A 15,859-nucleotide genomic window follows, 5' to 3' on the forward strand; every position below is an offset into this window, starting at 1 on the left:
ATGTTGTGCAAATGTGAATCTTATAATGTAGCAAATCACACAAGGAAGAAAGTTCTGGGGAATGTAGTACAAATCAAGCATGGATAAACTACACTTTAGAATGGTAATCCATGCTGAGACCAGACATAGATTTTGAGCAGTTTTGAACAACAGTATTAATAGTACATTTAAATTCAAGAATGTTGAGGTCTGCTGGCAGCTGCACCATTGGGTTGTTAACATAGATATATTAATTAAAAAAAAATTTAAGTATAGTTGATTTACAATGTTACGCTAGTGTCCAGTGTACAGAAAAGTTTGTTATATATATCACTGAAAAGAAACTGAAAAAGAATATATACATGGAAAAGAATCTGAAAAAGAATTTATTTGAGATTCTTTTCTATTATGGGTTATTACAGGTTACTGAATATAGTTCCCTGTGCTCTACAGTAGGTCCTTGTTTGTGTTTTATTTAGAGTAGTGTGTGTATGCTCATCCCAAACTCCTAATTTATCCTCCCTCCCCTTAACCATGGGATTGTTTTCCTATGTCTGTGAGACTATTTCTGTTTTGTAAAGAAGTTCATCTATATCCTTTTTTAGATTCCCCAAATAAGGAAACATCATTTAGTCTCTTAAATTTGCTCATCCATTAAGTGGGAAAAATCATTCTTGTTTCTTTAGAGGTTTCCAGAGATTACCTAACCAAAGATTTAATTTTGCTGGCGAGCAATGGGTAACATTTCCATAGATGGGGTTGTCTTTTTTTCTTCCTCAAGATTGGTCGTCAAATGAGCATCACAGCTTCTAATCTTCCCCAAATGAAACACTGCTTCTCAGTTTCACAAATCTCATCATTCGAGTTCTGTTCCCAACAGGGTGCTGCAGCTCACCACGTGGCAATGGACATTTTCTGCTAACAGGATGGCAGCCTGCCAGCAGCGCATTCTGAGTAACCGGGTTTCAGTATGATGCCGGCCGGCAGAGGTTTCGATGCTCTTATCAAAATGTGCCCAGCCATGCTTCTTTTAGCTGTCTCTTCTCCAGCCCCCCTATCCACCTACTGAAAAAAGTGAGGTAGGACAGAAACGGTATCAAGGATGAACTTTTCCTTCTCCTCCCTGTTCCCCATAAATGGACCTCCAGATGAACCTAACAAAAGCTGCTCCTCAACTCACCAGCTTCTCTCTACAACTTTCTTCATTTTTCCTGGCACCCGTCTCCTCCGTAAGTCTTCCCCTCTCTCAAAGACGTAAATCAAGCAAATCCTCCCACCAGAAAAATATCGGCTTTAGCTACTTCCCTTCCAAAGGGAAACGTTTTTGGCCCCACGAAACCTTAACAAGGTGAGTGACTAAGTGTCCCGGATCTGTCTGAGCCGGCTCCTGGGAGGCAGGGCTTCCAGGGTTCAACCCCGGGCAGTCCTCCGGCCGGACAGACACGGGGCTTTGAAGAAGCAGCGCCTAAGGCAGGCCGAGAAGGATATTAAGGTGAGCAGGGCCAGGCAAAATCCTCCCTCTCTCCCTCGGCTGCAAAGAAAGGAGGCGCGGCCGAGGTTGCGGCGGAGCCCGCGGCCCAGCAGGGCCGCTCCTTTGTCCCGTGGCCCCCGCCCCTCGCACGGCCCGCGCCGCAGTCCCCCTGCCCCTCCCCCTCCGTCCCCTCCCCCTCCCCGCCCTGTCCCCCTCCCCCTCCCACCGCGGGCGCGGCTGACGCGGCCCGAGAGGAATGCGCTTCCGGAGGGCGAGAGCCGCGGCGGCGGCCTGCGGAGCGGGATCGCAGCGCCAGGGAGGCGGTGCCCCGGGGGTCGTTTCCTGCCGGGAGGCGGCCCCGCGCCGCCGAGTCTCCTCCTCCCGCCCGCGAGGAGGAGGAGCCGCCGCCGCCGCCGCCGCGCCCGAGCCCGGGAGGCCACGCCAGCTCGGGACAGGCCGAGCGGGAACCGCGGAGCACAGGCCGAGCCGACCGCGCGGGCCGGACGCCGCGGGAGAAGGTGGGCCCGGGAGGGCGGGCGGCGGGCTCGGTGCGCGGCCGGGCTCTCATGGAGGAGCGGACGTGGGGGCCGCGGCCTCCGGGTGGATTCCAAGCCGTCAGGCGGGGGAGGAAGTCGGGCCGCGGCCGCCCCTGGACCTTCCCGGCAGGGGCGCTGTCCTCGCGGGGCCGCGGTCGCGGAGGCCCGGGAGTCGGACCAGCCACTCGGACGCTGGGCTGGGCGCGGACGGGCCTCCGCGGACCTGCGTCCGGCAGCGGCCTCGGCTGCCGGGTCTCCACGCCGGGACCACTCACCCCGGCTCCAGCCCCGCGTCCCTGGCGTCGCCGCGCCGCTGGGCACCGGGGAGCCGGGTGGGCGCGTCCTGTGGGCCCTTCTCCTAATGCTGGGTGTGGGCGCCGCGGCCGTGTCCAGGGCTCCTGCCCAGCCTGTGCCTGATTCGTGCCGTTCCCGATGCTTCAGAACAAGTTGTATTTTTAAGAATGGTAGTATTTCATGCCAGAGCAATTTTTGTTTCATCAGTTTTGTGCTTTTGCATGAAAACCTAGCGCTAGTCTGTATGATCATTACTAGTAAATTACACTCTTTAAGGCTCCATTTCTTCCATCTGTAAAATGGGAACAGTACCTACCTATACTAATAATAAAACTAGGAATTATTATGAGGACAGTGAGGGCTATGCCTACCTCTATGCACTTTACCTTTATTTTGTCCTTTAATCCTGGAACTGATCCAAAGAGGTAGGTGTTGTATTTAATCCCTGTTTTACAAATGAAACTGAGGCACAGGGAGCATAAGTGGTCACCCAGTTGTGATGAGGACAACCCATGTGGTCCAGCAACCCGTGTTTGAACCACAGGTAACCTTGTATAGGTACAGTGCAGTGGTGAGAAAATGTAAGATAGAAGACACTTAGCGCAATGAATATTAACTCCTTTTCTTTCCTTCTTGATACAGTAGAAGGACTTTAAAAAAAACCTCATGTAATTGGTGATATCAGTAAGGTTTCTTTGAATCTGCGTTCCACATAAATATTAGCCGGGTAGAATTATTGTTATTTTTTATTGTTGTTTTGATGGTACAATAATAACAAATGCTAACTGAATTTCGATTAGGAATTTTTCTTAAACTGAGTCCAGACTTTGCAATACGTTGTGTGTTAAACACTTAAGAAGTGGTGAAGGAACTTGACTTGCAAGTTACCTATTCTGGATCTGTGGACATCAAGGCTCACAGGAGTCAGGGGTGGCTTAAGAGCCCTACAGAGATGTTCACATTTGAAAATAATTTTAGTTCACTGATTAATAAATGAGGGATTGAAGATGATTAGCTGATAAATAGAAAACACATGAAAGAAATCCATGTTTTAGTTAATAGGCATTTGAGGAGAAAGCGATTATACCCACCCTAGAATGCAGTATAAAATGGAAGATGTTATTAGAATGCTAGTTAAAAAGATGGGATGTGGTTAATACTTTGCTTCTGTAAATAGCAAACTCCAGATTGAGTCATCAGTGTTGATTTCACAGACTTAAAATTTAAAGTTTTTGTAATGTTGATTCTTTTTAAAAGAATGTTAAATTCTGTATTGTTTTCTAATCCCCTCGCTATTCTGTGTGTGGAAAGTATAGGATCAGTAATATTAAATAAATCATTGGATTTAGGTGGCTTTCTCCTCAGCTTTCTGGTCAGGATATTTAAAAGCTGCCCCAAATTAGCATCATTGAATGGACATGCCCTATACTGGGGTGGATAAATTCCTAACTCCTGGGGAAACTAGGGCATTTGGTTACTTTATAAAATACTGCAAATTAATAGTTTAGGTGGTGCTTGTTTTCATGGCATATGTGTGGGTGTATTAGTTCTTGACTACTCTGCTGGAGTGATAAGATGAAACATGAGATAGTTAAAGTTTTAGAACTTTGGAGTTCTGCTAATTGGTATTTCTGAACATGTAACAAATTCACTTAGTATCTGAGAGGATTCGTGTGGACTGGTTATCCTACTCTGCCTGGAGGGTTAGGATCTGCCTGGTTGTCAGTAGAATCCTAGGTTATATTGTGTAAATATGTAAATATCTTTTTTTTTGCTTGAGCAAGTCTATTCTGATTGGTCGTGTGTTATGTAGTTTTGTCCTTGTATGTTGTTATAGCAGAGGTGGGAGTCTTGGGGTCCAGAGGGTGGGCGAGTACCTTATTCTTCAGAACCCTGAAATGATAGCAATATCTATAACTGTAGAAAACTGAGAAAATTATCTATCTAGGTTACTGGAGTTGCAGTGCAGAAAACCTTCAGAACCTTAGCAGTCTTAGAATTTTCAATAGATAAGTGAAAAAGGTGGTATTTCTTGTTCTGGAGCTGTATGCAAAAGGAGCCAAGCTATACTCTGCAGGTTTCTTCTCTTTTAAATGTGACTAATTGTGAGAATTTTGCAGAGTTAAGTTTTATTTATAAAATAGTACAGAAGCCAGCTACTTCTAAGCTTTAGTTTTGGTTTGTGGCTTTGGAAGATAAGGTTAACTATATTTAGCAATATGCTAAAGCATATGTATATCATCCGATCAAGAAATGTGTGTAAGTGACAAACTGTTTCAAATATGCATAGTGAATGCATGTATAAACACAATTATTGGACTTGTTTCATTATACAGTCTCCAAAGTGCAACTTCCTGGACCCCAGGGATGTATAAAATCACTGGATGTAGGAAGAAAATATTAGACTTAATATATTTTTAATAAAGCTTAAATTTATTATTATGATTTATAATATCTTACCACATTGCTGTAGAAGTACATGTATTTTAATTTATAAATACATATTTTTGGGTACATGTATTCTCAAGTTTCTTTTTGTTTTTGTTGTTAAATAGTAAAAGGAGTATTAAAAAGCTTTGGAGATCCTTGGCATGGAGGAAGACCTGGGTGGGGCTACAAGAACTACTTATTTTTGAGGGTGGACAGGTCAGACTTGGTATCTGAGGTAGGAGAGGAGAAAGGAACTGAAGTGGCCTAGGTGTCTGGTTAGGAGGTGGCTTGTCCGAGGTGGGAAGCGTGACCACAAGGGGGCGCTGTGCTGCTGGCCGCCTGGAGGCAGGGGAATGCTGAACTCCTGCTGAGACGCGCGGAGTGCAGTTGACTGCAGACGGCAACCTCACAACGTGCAGTCTGGTTGGGAGCTTACGATTTGGGAATTCTTAGTCTGTAAAGGCTGACGCTCTGGGCTGCAGATGAAAATACTGGAGAGCGTGTAGAGTGAAAAGGTGCCACTGAGGGGCCCTGGAAACACGTCCCAGTCAAAGGCTGGGAGGAAGAAAAGGAATCTAGAAAAAGCATTTCCCTTCCTCAGTTTGTTTGAATTTCTGGTTCCTTCCTGTGATAGCTTAGTGGGGGACTTGGATATTTTCAGGTTTTTCCTTTGATGAGCTTGTTTGAGGTGAAACAAGTTCTTTAGAGAAGCAGTTTGATGTAGCAGAGGCTTCTTGATTGGGAAACCTGGGTTTTGGGCAAGCTTGTACTGAGCTTCTCTGGGACATTTGTTGGAACACCTCACCTGGAAAGGGCTCTGGTTTCTGTATCTGCATTACAATGCAGTGGTCTCTTGGTTTCTCCTTTCTTTTGCCCTGTGAGCTGAAGGCCAGCTGCTGTGTGACCTGACTCTACAGAGGACAGGTCTTCCCTCTCTCATGAGCAGCCATTCTCTTGTGCCCTCACCCCAGAGGGCATGTGGTGTGCCAAGTCATGGCTTTGAGCAAGCCTGCAAGTGCTGGCCAGCCAAGTCTAGTACTCTTAGCTCTCTGTCAGGATGGAGCTCTGTTGTCAGTAACATTTTAATCCATTCGTGTGCTAAGTGCCACTTCCTGAGCAGTGTGGTGCTTACTGGGTGTAGGTCAAGAAGCTGACCTGCACCTTGCCGTTGAGGATACTGTCTAGTTGGGGTATGTTGTTTTCAATTTAGGGAAATGTAGCAAACACCACAGGATGTTTACACAGTGCACTGTACCAGGTAATTCTAATAGATTTTGAGAAAAATACCAGCTTTGGCTTAACTGGTTTTGGAGGGCCGTGAGGAGCTTGGAATGATATGACCGAAGAGACGAATATAGATGATGACATGGTCAAAGGACAGTATAGTTAGAAGGTAGAATACCGTCTAATTTAGCAAATAAATATTGATTACTTCGATATATAATCATACACATACAAATATATATGTCTTTATATAGTAAATACATATAAATAAAATGAAGGATATTTTAAATGAAGGCCTGGACTCTTGCCCTCCAACTCTAGTCTGGTGTGGTTCACAGACATAATTACAACTAGTTGTAATAGAAATTTGAATTAGACAACACTGTGTTACTGAGGATCACTGAAGGTTTGTCATTTGCTGTGCCAGACTCTATCAAGACTATATTTTGGGACAAAAAAAAGTAGTAGTTAATTCTACTTATGGTGGTTGAAAAAAGTGAAAAATGTTTTTAAATTTTGGTGAAAATTTTTTTCAAATTTTTTGAAATAATTCTACTTATGGTGGTTGAAAATATTAAGAATGATGAGGAAAAGTATTTAGATGTATGGAGGTCACATTTCCATATATAAATGTTATTGAATGAATACATAGGTAACTTAAGCTTTCTTCAGTTCAGTTGCTCAGTCATGTCCGACTCTTTACGACTCCATGAATCGCAGCATGCCAGGCCTCCCTGTCCATCACCAACTCCCGGAGTTCACTCAGACTCACATCCATCGAGTCTGTGATGCCACCCAGCCATCTCATCCTCTGTCATCCCCTTCTCCTCCTGCCCCCAATCCCTCCCAGCATCAGAGTCTTTTCCAGTGAGTAAACTCTTCGCATGAGGTGGCCAAAGTACTGGAGTTTCAGCTTCAGCATCATTCCTTCCAAAGAAATCCCAGGGCTAATCTCCTTCAGAATGGACTGGTTGGATTTCCTTGCAGTCCAAGGGACTCTCAATAGTCTTCTCCAATACCACAGTTCGAAAGCATCAATTCTTCGGCGTTCAGCTTTCTTCACAGTCCAACTCTCACATCCATACATGACCACGGGAAAAACCATAGCCTTGACTAGTCAGACCTTAGTCGGCAAAGTAATGTCTCTGCTTTTGAATATGCTGTCTAGGTTGGTCTTAACTTTCCTTCCAAGGAGTAAGCGTCTTTTAATTTCATGGCTGCAGTCACCATCTGCAATGATTTTGGAGCCCCCAAAAATAAAGTCTGACACTGTTTCCACTGTTTCCCCATCTATTTGCCATGAAGTGATGGGACCAGATGCCATGGTCTTCGTTTTCTGAATGTTGAGCTTTAAGCCAACTTTTTCACCCTCCACTTTCACTTAGTCTTTGTAAAATTAAGAAGAGTAATTATTAGCTCTCCAGTATTTTGCAGTTTTTTATTTATTTCAGATTGTAATTTCTTTCCTTCCCCAAAGGTGTAGTGGTGGGTCATATTTGATTATTGGAGGTGGAGATTGTAGTTTTAAAAGTTGCATTTAGTATTATTTTAGAAAAACACAACAGAAACAGTAGGGAGTGGACTTGTGCTTACTAAAATGGCTTAAAATGATTGAGAACCATTTATTAAGTAGTCACTCAGGTTCTAATGGAGTCAGTGAATGAGTTGAAGAGCAAGAAGAAAATCCAGTAATCAAGTAAGCTGTGATTTGTAGGTCCCTATAAAGATACTTGTTTTACATTCATGATCATATTTTATTCTTGTAACATTTCTAAGGTAGATATTATTCCCAGCTTAGTGCTAAGTGAGACATTAGTTGGGTTTTACCTATATTTAGGTAAAATTTTTAACCTTTATTTACTGTGTGTATATATATTTAGAATATACTCAAGCACTGTGTTTGTTTCAATCTAATACAGGGCAGAGGAGAGACATGACAAAACATATGGTGAAAATTTATTAAAGGTTTGACCAAGTAAGAATTTTGGAATGACTTACCTAAAAAGTACATAAAATTATCCAAGGAGTGTAACTTACAGTTCTCCTCGACTGAAATTACATGGAACATATATTGCTCTCAAGTGCTTGTCGATCCCATTAGTTAAGGTGGTAAACTTGTTTTTGCTGGTTCTTTGTAAACTTGCCCCAAAGTAAATTCTTCAACCAAAGCAGCTGCTGACTTACTCTTTTCCCTTCACAGAGAAAGGCAAAATCTATAGACATAGCCAAGTGTAAAGAAGGAACAGCTCGCTAGGCTATTTTGAAATTCAGCAATTGCTGGGTAATGTCTTGTCTTTCGAGTGGAAGGAGGACCGGGGAAGAATTAAGTTCAGGCAACTTTTCATGCTCATTTTGGGTCAGCCCTTAATATTTTGTCTTAATAGATTTACTTAATGTGTTAAACTTTTGCTTGTTTATTTATTTGACTGCACCAGGTCTTAGATGCGGTATGTGGAATCCTCAATCTTAGTTGCAGCATGCGGGGTCGTCAGTTGCTGCTGGTAGGGTCTAGTTCCCCCACCAGGGATGGAACCCAGGCTCCCTGCATTGGAAGAGTGGAGTCTTAGCCACTGGACCACCAAGGAAATCCCTTGCTCATATTTTAAGTCTTGTCCTTTGGCTTATTTTATGAGCTTTGAACTTATTTTATGCCCTTTCACCATTTTTTGGAATTTAATGCTTATTAATCTTTTTTATTTTTTTGGTCCTTATGTAAAGGCTATAACCTTTTTGGTGGGGGAAGTGGTGGTGGTGATATACCAATTATCTATTTACTGGATCACTATTGACTATAATGTCATGCTTCTTATTGCCTTGAATTGTTTTGAATTCTGTGTGCTCAAGCCTGCTCTTCCTGTCATGTTGATTCTGTTCCTGTGTGTTTTGAGTTCTGCAGAAGATTTCAACTTATATTTCCTCCTGTAGCTCTGTACACTTTTTCTCTAGATTTGTGGTCTTACTGTGTTTGATTGCTACAAAATCTATTTGAGATTTTCTTAATTCCTTGAAGAGCATAATGAGTTCATTCTCCTTTTTTTTTTCCCAGAGAAGATTCTTAATTTTCTCTTTTCGTGCTGTAGAAATTTTTCGTAGTTCAGTTCCATGCCCTGACTTCCCCCCAACTTCCATCTTGATCATTGAAACTATTTCCCAAGACACAGTGTGTCAATTCTTTATCTTCCCCTTGCACCACAGGGGTGGGTGCTGATGATTGATTGTCCGCTTTGTCATTTTCGTGGGGGGTCGGGTAGACGCAGTTGTTGGTTAGTTGCTCAGTCGTGTCTGACTCTTTTGCAACCCGGGTTGCAAAAGCCCACCAGTCTCCTCTGACAATGGGATTTCCCAGGCAAGAATACTGGAGTGGGTTGCCATTCCCTTCTTGGATGGATTTTCCTGACCAGGGTTCAAACCTACCTCTCCGTCATTGCAGGCAGATTCTTTACTGCTGAGCCACCAGAGAAGCCCCAGAATAGACACATTTTCTGTTCTGTAATTTTAAGTATTGGCCCTGTTCTCAGGTTTCAAATTGTTTTTTAAGCCTGTAGTTATGGAGTAGTCAAACCTTAGTTGTTGGGACTCAACTCAGGCTGATACCACCTTTGGGTAAGACGGGGTCGGGGCTCATAAAAAGTCTTTTTTTCTTCTGAGTGGGAGTTGTGAATTTTAGAAAGTTTTCTAGTTCAGAATACGATTTATCCTCCACAGTGGGTGGACACGGACTTCAAAGGAAATGTTGCCTGTTTGCCTTGGAGTATTCAACCTCCTTTCTTTCCTGGTCCCTCTTTTTCTTCCCTCTTTCATCCTTTCTGCTAAGTTTTGTTAATCATTCATTGTAGCTTATTATTTATTTGGGCCATAGACACCTCCAGGATCACCACCACGCACCTCTTCTGCCAGAGAGGGGGAAAATGTTGAGTTTTACTTGTTCTTCTCACAAGGGGAAAGGTGCTCTTGCTCTTGGTGAGTTCATCCCCAGCGCTCGCCCTCGAGTCTGGTGGTGTGAAGCAGAGCAGGCTTGTATGCTCTCCTGCTGCTTGCTCTGCGTGGGGAGAAGCAGGGTGAACTGCACGGTAGGAAAGCCTCAGGCTTTCCTCTTGGCTCTGTTCCTTTTCTGGACTGTGTTGATCGGTAAATATTAATATGTTATTGGACTATTTATTTTTTTCCTTTTGAACACAGATACAGAAAATAACGATGGTGTTACAGACTTGGGATGAATCTAACCTTATTCTATTTTCAGGAGAGGCTTATGATATACCTCAATGGAGGTATTTGAATCTTTTCCACCATTAAGATGAAAAGATTTAAAATGTTAGGATATAAAAGAAGGAACCTTTCTTATTAGAAACCTACTTCTGTTGAAAGCTTGGGCTTTCAGTTCATGCCTGGGTTCATGTCCCAGCTTTGTCAGTTATATGTCTTGTACATGGTAGATGCGCAATGGATATTTGACTTGGAAATCCAAGTTGTGCTGAATAAAAATGTGCTGTTAGTGCAAAGATTTCATAGGAAGAAATCTTTTGTGGATGACTTCTTTTTGTACTGTGTCCTTTGGGGCATAGATGGCTTCTGAGCACCCAATTTTAAAATTTAAAGTAAATGTAACTCTCCATTTTTTAAAAGTAATTTTTCTCTAAAGCATAATTGTTTAATTTCTATAAATAAAGTACATATAAAATTTCTAAAGATCTTATCTATAAATGTAAAAAGAAATACCAAATGAGTCATTTGTCACATTGTTAAGAACATTAACAGATACTTAGTATGTATTTAAAAGTTTGACTAGCTCATAAAACCACATTTAACCTTGATAAATAAAGATGAGTTTACAGTGGGGATTAATTATGTGCGGTTTTTGACAAAGGGAACAATTGCATGTTTCTAACTATCAGAATGATGTTTTGGGGGAGCTGTTTGAGATAATTTATTGTTCAAAGGATGAATTATGACCCTTCGTGTGCGTGCTAAGTTGCTTCAGTCGTGTCCGACTCTTTGCAACCCCATGGGCTGTAGCCTGCCAGGCTCCTCTGTCCATGGGATTCTCCAAGCAAGAATACTGAGTGGGTTGCCCTGCCCTCCTCCAGGGGATCTTCCTGACCCAGGGATCGACCCTGCATCTCCTGCATTGCAGTTGGATTCTTTACCACTGAGCCATCGGGGAAGCCCTTATGACCCTTTAGTCAAAATTAAATGTAGTAAGAAAAGATATTTGGATGAAATGCTTTTGTAGGAGTGAGACCATAACCTGTCAGTATACTCACGAAATTTGACAATTAAAATAACTTCTGATGGTCTCCAGTCATTTTGAAGGACTAAGAAATAAACTCAAAGAACATTTTAAGTCCTTTCCATTTCTGTTCTCTGAGTCAGTTCTAACAGTAGAAGGATGTTCTTTTATTTTTAAAATAGTGGCTGAGTGTGCCTTCAGAATATTGTAGCTTAATGGAGCACAGACTCAGGTCACAGCTTCAGAATTCAGATGGTCTGGTTTCACTTCTACCTGTGTGACTTTGGAGAAGGTATTTGTGGTTTGGCTTCCTCATATATGAAACAAAGATAATATTGTCCCCAACCTCATGGAGTTGCTTAGAAGGGATAGCTGCTGTTATTATTTTTATTAGTTATTGTCATTTTTATAGTCGTTTGCATGTGTTAGAATAAAAGTAAAAATAAAATAAAACTTTTTGTTACAAATTACCATAAATCATCAAAACTCAATTATCGTATCACTCTTGGGTGTGCCTGGTGTGAGCCTTGTCCGTCTTTTAAGTGAACAGATCACCTTTGTGTTTTATAGTTCTCAGTGGGCGGCAGTCTCTGAATGAACCAGACTGGTACACAGCCTCCTGGTCTAAGTTTCTGCTACAAGATGTCTTTTCAGGGCAATTTTCTTCCTGCTTTTAGCCTCTCCTAGATTTGCTTCCTCATATAGAAGAAGAAACCTGAAGTCATTCTTCCTTATTTCTATTTTAATTAGGAATGTTACTCTCCACTCTGATCTTTTTTAAGGTGATTCGTGATACTAACATTCAAAAATATCTGTGCTGTATTTAATGTGGTAGTAAAAAGCATTAAAGTTTTGATGCTTTTATTATTTTACATACAAATTGTTAGAAATATGATTGTTAGAAAGTAAAATAATCCTACTTAAATGTAGAACCTAAAATAATTATCTAATTATACTTAGCATAATAATTAGTATCTAATTAATAGCACCTGATTAAGCCTTATTTTTTTTTTTACAGTATAGGACTTCCTGGTGGCTCAGTTGGTAAAGAATCTGCCTGCACTGCAGGAGACCTGGGTTGGAAAGATCCCCTGGAGAAGGGAATGACAACCCACTCCAGGATTCTAGGCTGGGAAATCTCACGGGCTACAGACTATGGGGTCACAAGAACTGGACACAATTTAGCAACTAAACTACCATTACCATATACAGTATCAGGTTTTGATATCATATCAAAGTAATGTATTAATTTCTATAAAAAGTCAACATTAATCTGTTGTTTGCAGTTGTGTTTTTTTTCTAACCCTTATACTTCATCTTTTCGTCCATATCTTGTATTTCACCTAACATGGATCAATTCAGAGTTTTTGGTTAATAATTAGGATTGAAAAAACCCAAACATTCAAACATAGTTACTTCTTTATTGAATCAAGTTGTTGCTGAGCTCCAGCTGTAATGTATAGTAATAATGATAATAGGTACCATCTAGGTATTGCTTGCAGTGTGCCAGATGCTGTTTTCAGTATTTTATATTTACAACTCATGCAGACTTCGCATATCCCCCATAAGGTAGAAACTATAGTGTCCATTTTAAAGATGAGGGAACTAAGGCACAGATTAAATAACTTGCCAGTATCACCTGCTTAGTTAGGGGTTGATTAGAGGTTTGAGTCCAGGACCTGACTCCACAGTCCACACTCTGAGCAATGCCTTAGCAAACGGTGGTGATCACTGCACTCTGCTTGCCTTTGTTTACTTTTCTGTGGATACCTCAATATCTGCAGTTATCTTTAGACTCTTTGTATACTGGGCTAGTACAGAGGACACAGAGAACTGATTTCTAGAAGATGACAATTCATAAGGTAGATCAGTCATACACATCTGCAGTAGATGGGAAAGAGCGTCAGGCGTCTTAATTACTAAATCTTTTAAACAGAAGTTTGTGTTTGTTTTAATATATGTATGTGCGCCTATATGTGACTTGCCTGGCCTAAATCCCCTCCCCAGTTCTTGCCATCATTGGGATCTCCAGAGTTAATGCAAGTGGCCCTTGTCACACTCTGTTCTAGCAGTTTTCTTGCTCTTTTAGCGCCAGGGGCTTCGAGCGCTGGGCTGGAGCCCTCTGTCCTCCTCGCTCCCGGGGCCGCCTCTGGTTCCCGGCGCTGCCTCTTGCAGCAGTTCTCTGGCTCACTCAGGCTGACTGCGTCTTGCTTTACGTGCTTCTGTCTTTTCAACCCTGGGTCATCTCCAGCCAGCCCTCTTGTCTGTCCGTGGGGAGAGGAGCTGGCAGAAGCCTTCTGGTGGGGTGTACTGTTGTTCTTGGGAGCCCCTTGGGGCAGACTTTTATCTGTGGGGACTAGAACTGAGGCATGTCTTCCCAGTGACCCTTCTCTGGACACACTTTCCACAGTTGTCCCTCAATATCCAAGGGGGATTGGTTCCAGGACACTCCTCCTCCCCAAGCAAATGCACAGATGCTCAAGTCTCTTTGAGAGGGTGTAGCTCTTGAGGCAGTGGCGACCCACTCCAGTACTCTTGCCTGGAAAATCCCATGGATGGAGGAGCCTGGTAGGCTGCAGTCCATGGGGTCACTAAGAGTTGGACATGACTGAGTGACTTCCCTTTCACTCTTCACTTTCATGCGTTGGAGAAGGAAATGGCAACCCCCTCCAGTGTTCTTGCCTGGAGAATCCCAGGGATGGGGGAGCCTGGTGGGCTGCCACCTATGGGGTCACACAGAGTCGAACACGACTGAAGCGACTTAACAGCAGTAGCTCTTGAGTGTAACCTATGCACATCCTCTTGTGCAGTTTGTCACCTCCAGATGATGCTTAATTCAATGTAAATACTGTGCAGAGTTGCCTGTGCAGGGCATATTCAGGTTTTGCTTTGTGGAACTCTATAATTAAAAAAATTTATTTCCATCTGTTGTTGGTTGAATCTGCCAATGGAATCCATGGATCCAGGGGTGAACTGTATACACTTCTCAAGATTTCTCAGGGAGACCAAGCCCTTGGGCACCCCTGTGGTAGCTAAAGTGCCCTGGCCTTTTCTCTTGGTTTGCATCTTCAGCACCTCTCATTCCCCGTCACCCTCTGAGTGAGCTGCTTGCACGCCTGCTCTCGTCTCAGACTCTGCTTTGGGAACGGACCCCAGCCAACCCAGTTCCCATAGCTGTCTCCCTCACCTCGACCTTTTACCCAAGATTGCATGCCCCTGAAATGTTACACCTGGCTCTTTAGCCCTTTCTCTCACCTGCACCCTGATATCTAGGCCCTTGACTATGACCTTCTCTGTGTGTATGTGTGTTTTCTCAGCACTGCCCCTTCCTCCTCTTGCACTTGCTTTGTAAACAGTGGCATTAATTCCACAGTTTCAGATCGGAGTCTGAGGACCCATGGGAGGTAGTCTCAGCAATTTGACTGTTTCTACAAGAATTTCTAAAAACTTTGGGGTTTTGTGCTAATAACTAGAATAATAACCAATAAATGGATGACCTTATAACTGAGTGTGTGTATGTAGTATATCAGTGCCTATGTTTGTGTTGCTTGTATATGTAAATGAATTTTGGTTCATGATGCACAAGCACCTAGAGAGTGAGGCATTTTATATCTAGCTGAAAGTTGGCTTGTGTATACTTATGTGGATTAAAAATCATTATCCCTGGGGTATCTGTACTTTCTTGCAGTTCTAAATAATGTCCGAGAAAAATGACATACAATTTAACGTATTTCAGCATAAGTTTTGAATACTGATTTTGTCCCAAGCACTTATAGGTCCTGTCACTGAAGACAGGAAAGATTGTGTTCTCGGCGCTTAGAACCCATCAGGGCAGATTATTACCAGGTAGTTTCAGGTGAGATGAGTGTTAGAAATGTGCCTTTGTCGATCAGGGTGTCCGGTACCTGCTGGGCCTCAGCACTGCTCCGTAATCCTGTTGCATCGTCTTGATCTTCTCCTGTCTGCCAACCCTGCTCCCCTTTTCTCCCAGCACCTGTCCTTGCTTCCTGTTTCAGGAAGAAACACAAGCTGTCATGCCTGAACTCGCCCAGCTTCTCACCCGCTGCCCTGACTGAGAGAAAGCTGCCGCACCTCTCTTCAGGGAGGTGGGCCCCTTGTGCTCCATCCCTCTTTGCTCCAAGGAGCCTGGCTCTGGCATTCTTCCCTTCTTCCCTTAGGCCTGCCTACTCCTCTCTGCCTGAGTATTCTTCAGTCTCATCCATCTTCAGAATTTCATAGCTGCCCACAACTCTTGGGTTTGTATCTCTAGCCCTGAAATCTGAAAGCCAGACCCATAGGTCTTAACTTCCCGCTTAATGTCTTTCCTTGGTTTCGCACCGGCATTTCACAGTCACATTTCTAAATCAAAATCAGTATTTTCTCCCCTAACTCCCACCTTTCTCTGTTTTCCTTACTTGAAAGTGATGCTTCTTTCTCTAACCATCCCTTACCTAAGCAGCCTCAGATCCCCCCAAGCGCCTCTTTGTCCGTTGTTACTCTGGAGCCTGGGCGGTACATTGTGTAACTGACTGTCCAGTAGCTCCTGTCTTGCCATTCATCCTCCACCCCGCTGGTTTTCTGTCACATACATGTTGTCATGTTACTACCCTGTGCCATTTTTTCCCAGCTTCCTTGGTACATGTAGCATAGAATCTAAACTCTTAGTATGAATGGCATTTAAGACTCTGTAACCTGACT

The 15,859-nt window shown here is 43.0% G+C and overlaps 1 protein-coding gene across 7 annotated transcripts in view; it reads left to right on the forward strand.

Moving 5' to 3' along the window:
* The first annotated feature begins 819 nt into the window (after nucleotides 1-819).
* Nucleotides 820-15,859, forward strand: part of ITGB1 (integrin subunit beta 1) — a 44,015-nt gene continuing 28,975 nt past the window's right edge. For 2 of the 7 annotated variants that reach the window (XM_060396834.1, XM_060396836.1), the window contains exon 1: nucleotides 1,418-1,471. Coding sequence is in view for 1 of the 7 variants with exons in the window: in XM_042229605.1 (XP_042085539.1) it covers nucleotides 1,116-1,208 (93 nt within the window). In the remaining 6 variants the exon portion in view is untranslated. Of the gene's footprint in view, nucleotides 1,328-1,417; nucleotides 1,472-1,874; nucleotides 1,969-15,859 lie in introns of those variants that run through there. The other 5 variants (XM_060396833.1, XM_027976360.2, XM_060396837.1 and 2 more) reach the window with 4 other exon arrangements.

This window comes from Ovis aries, chromosome 13 (assembly GCF_016772045.2).
Source record: "Ovis aries strain OAR_USU_Benz2616 breed Rambouillet chromosome 13, ARS-UI_Ramb_v3.0, whole genome shotgun sequence".
Lineage (NCBI taxonomy): Eukaryota > Metazoa > Chordata > Mammalia > Artiodactyla > Bovidae > Ovis > Ovis aries.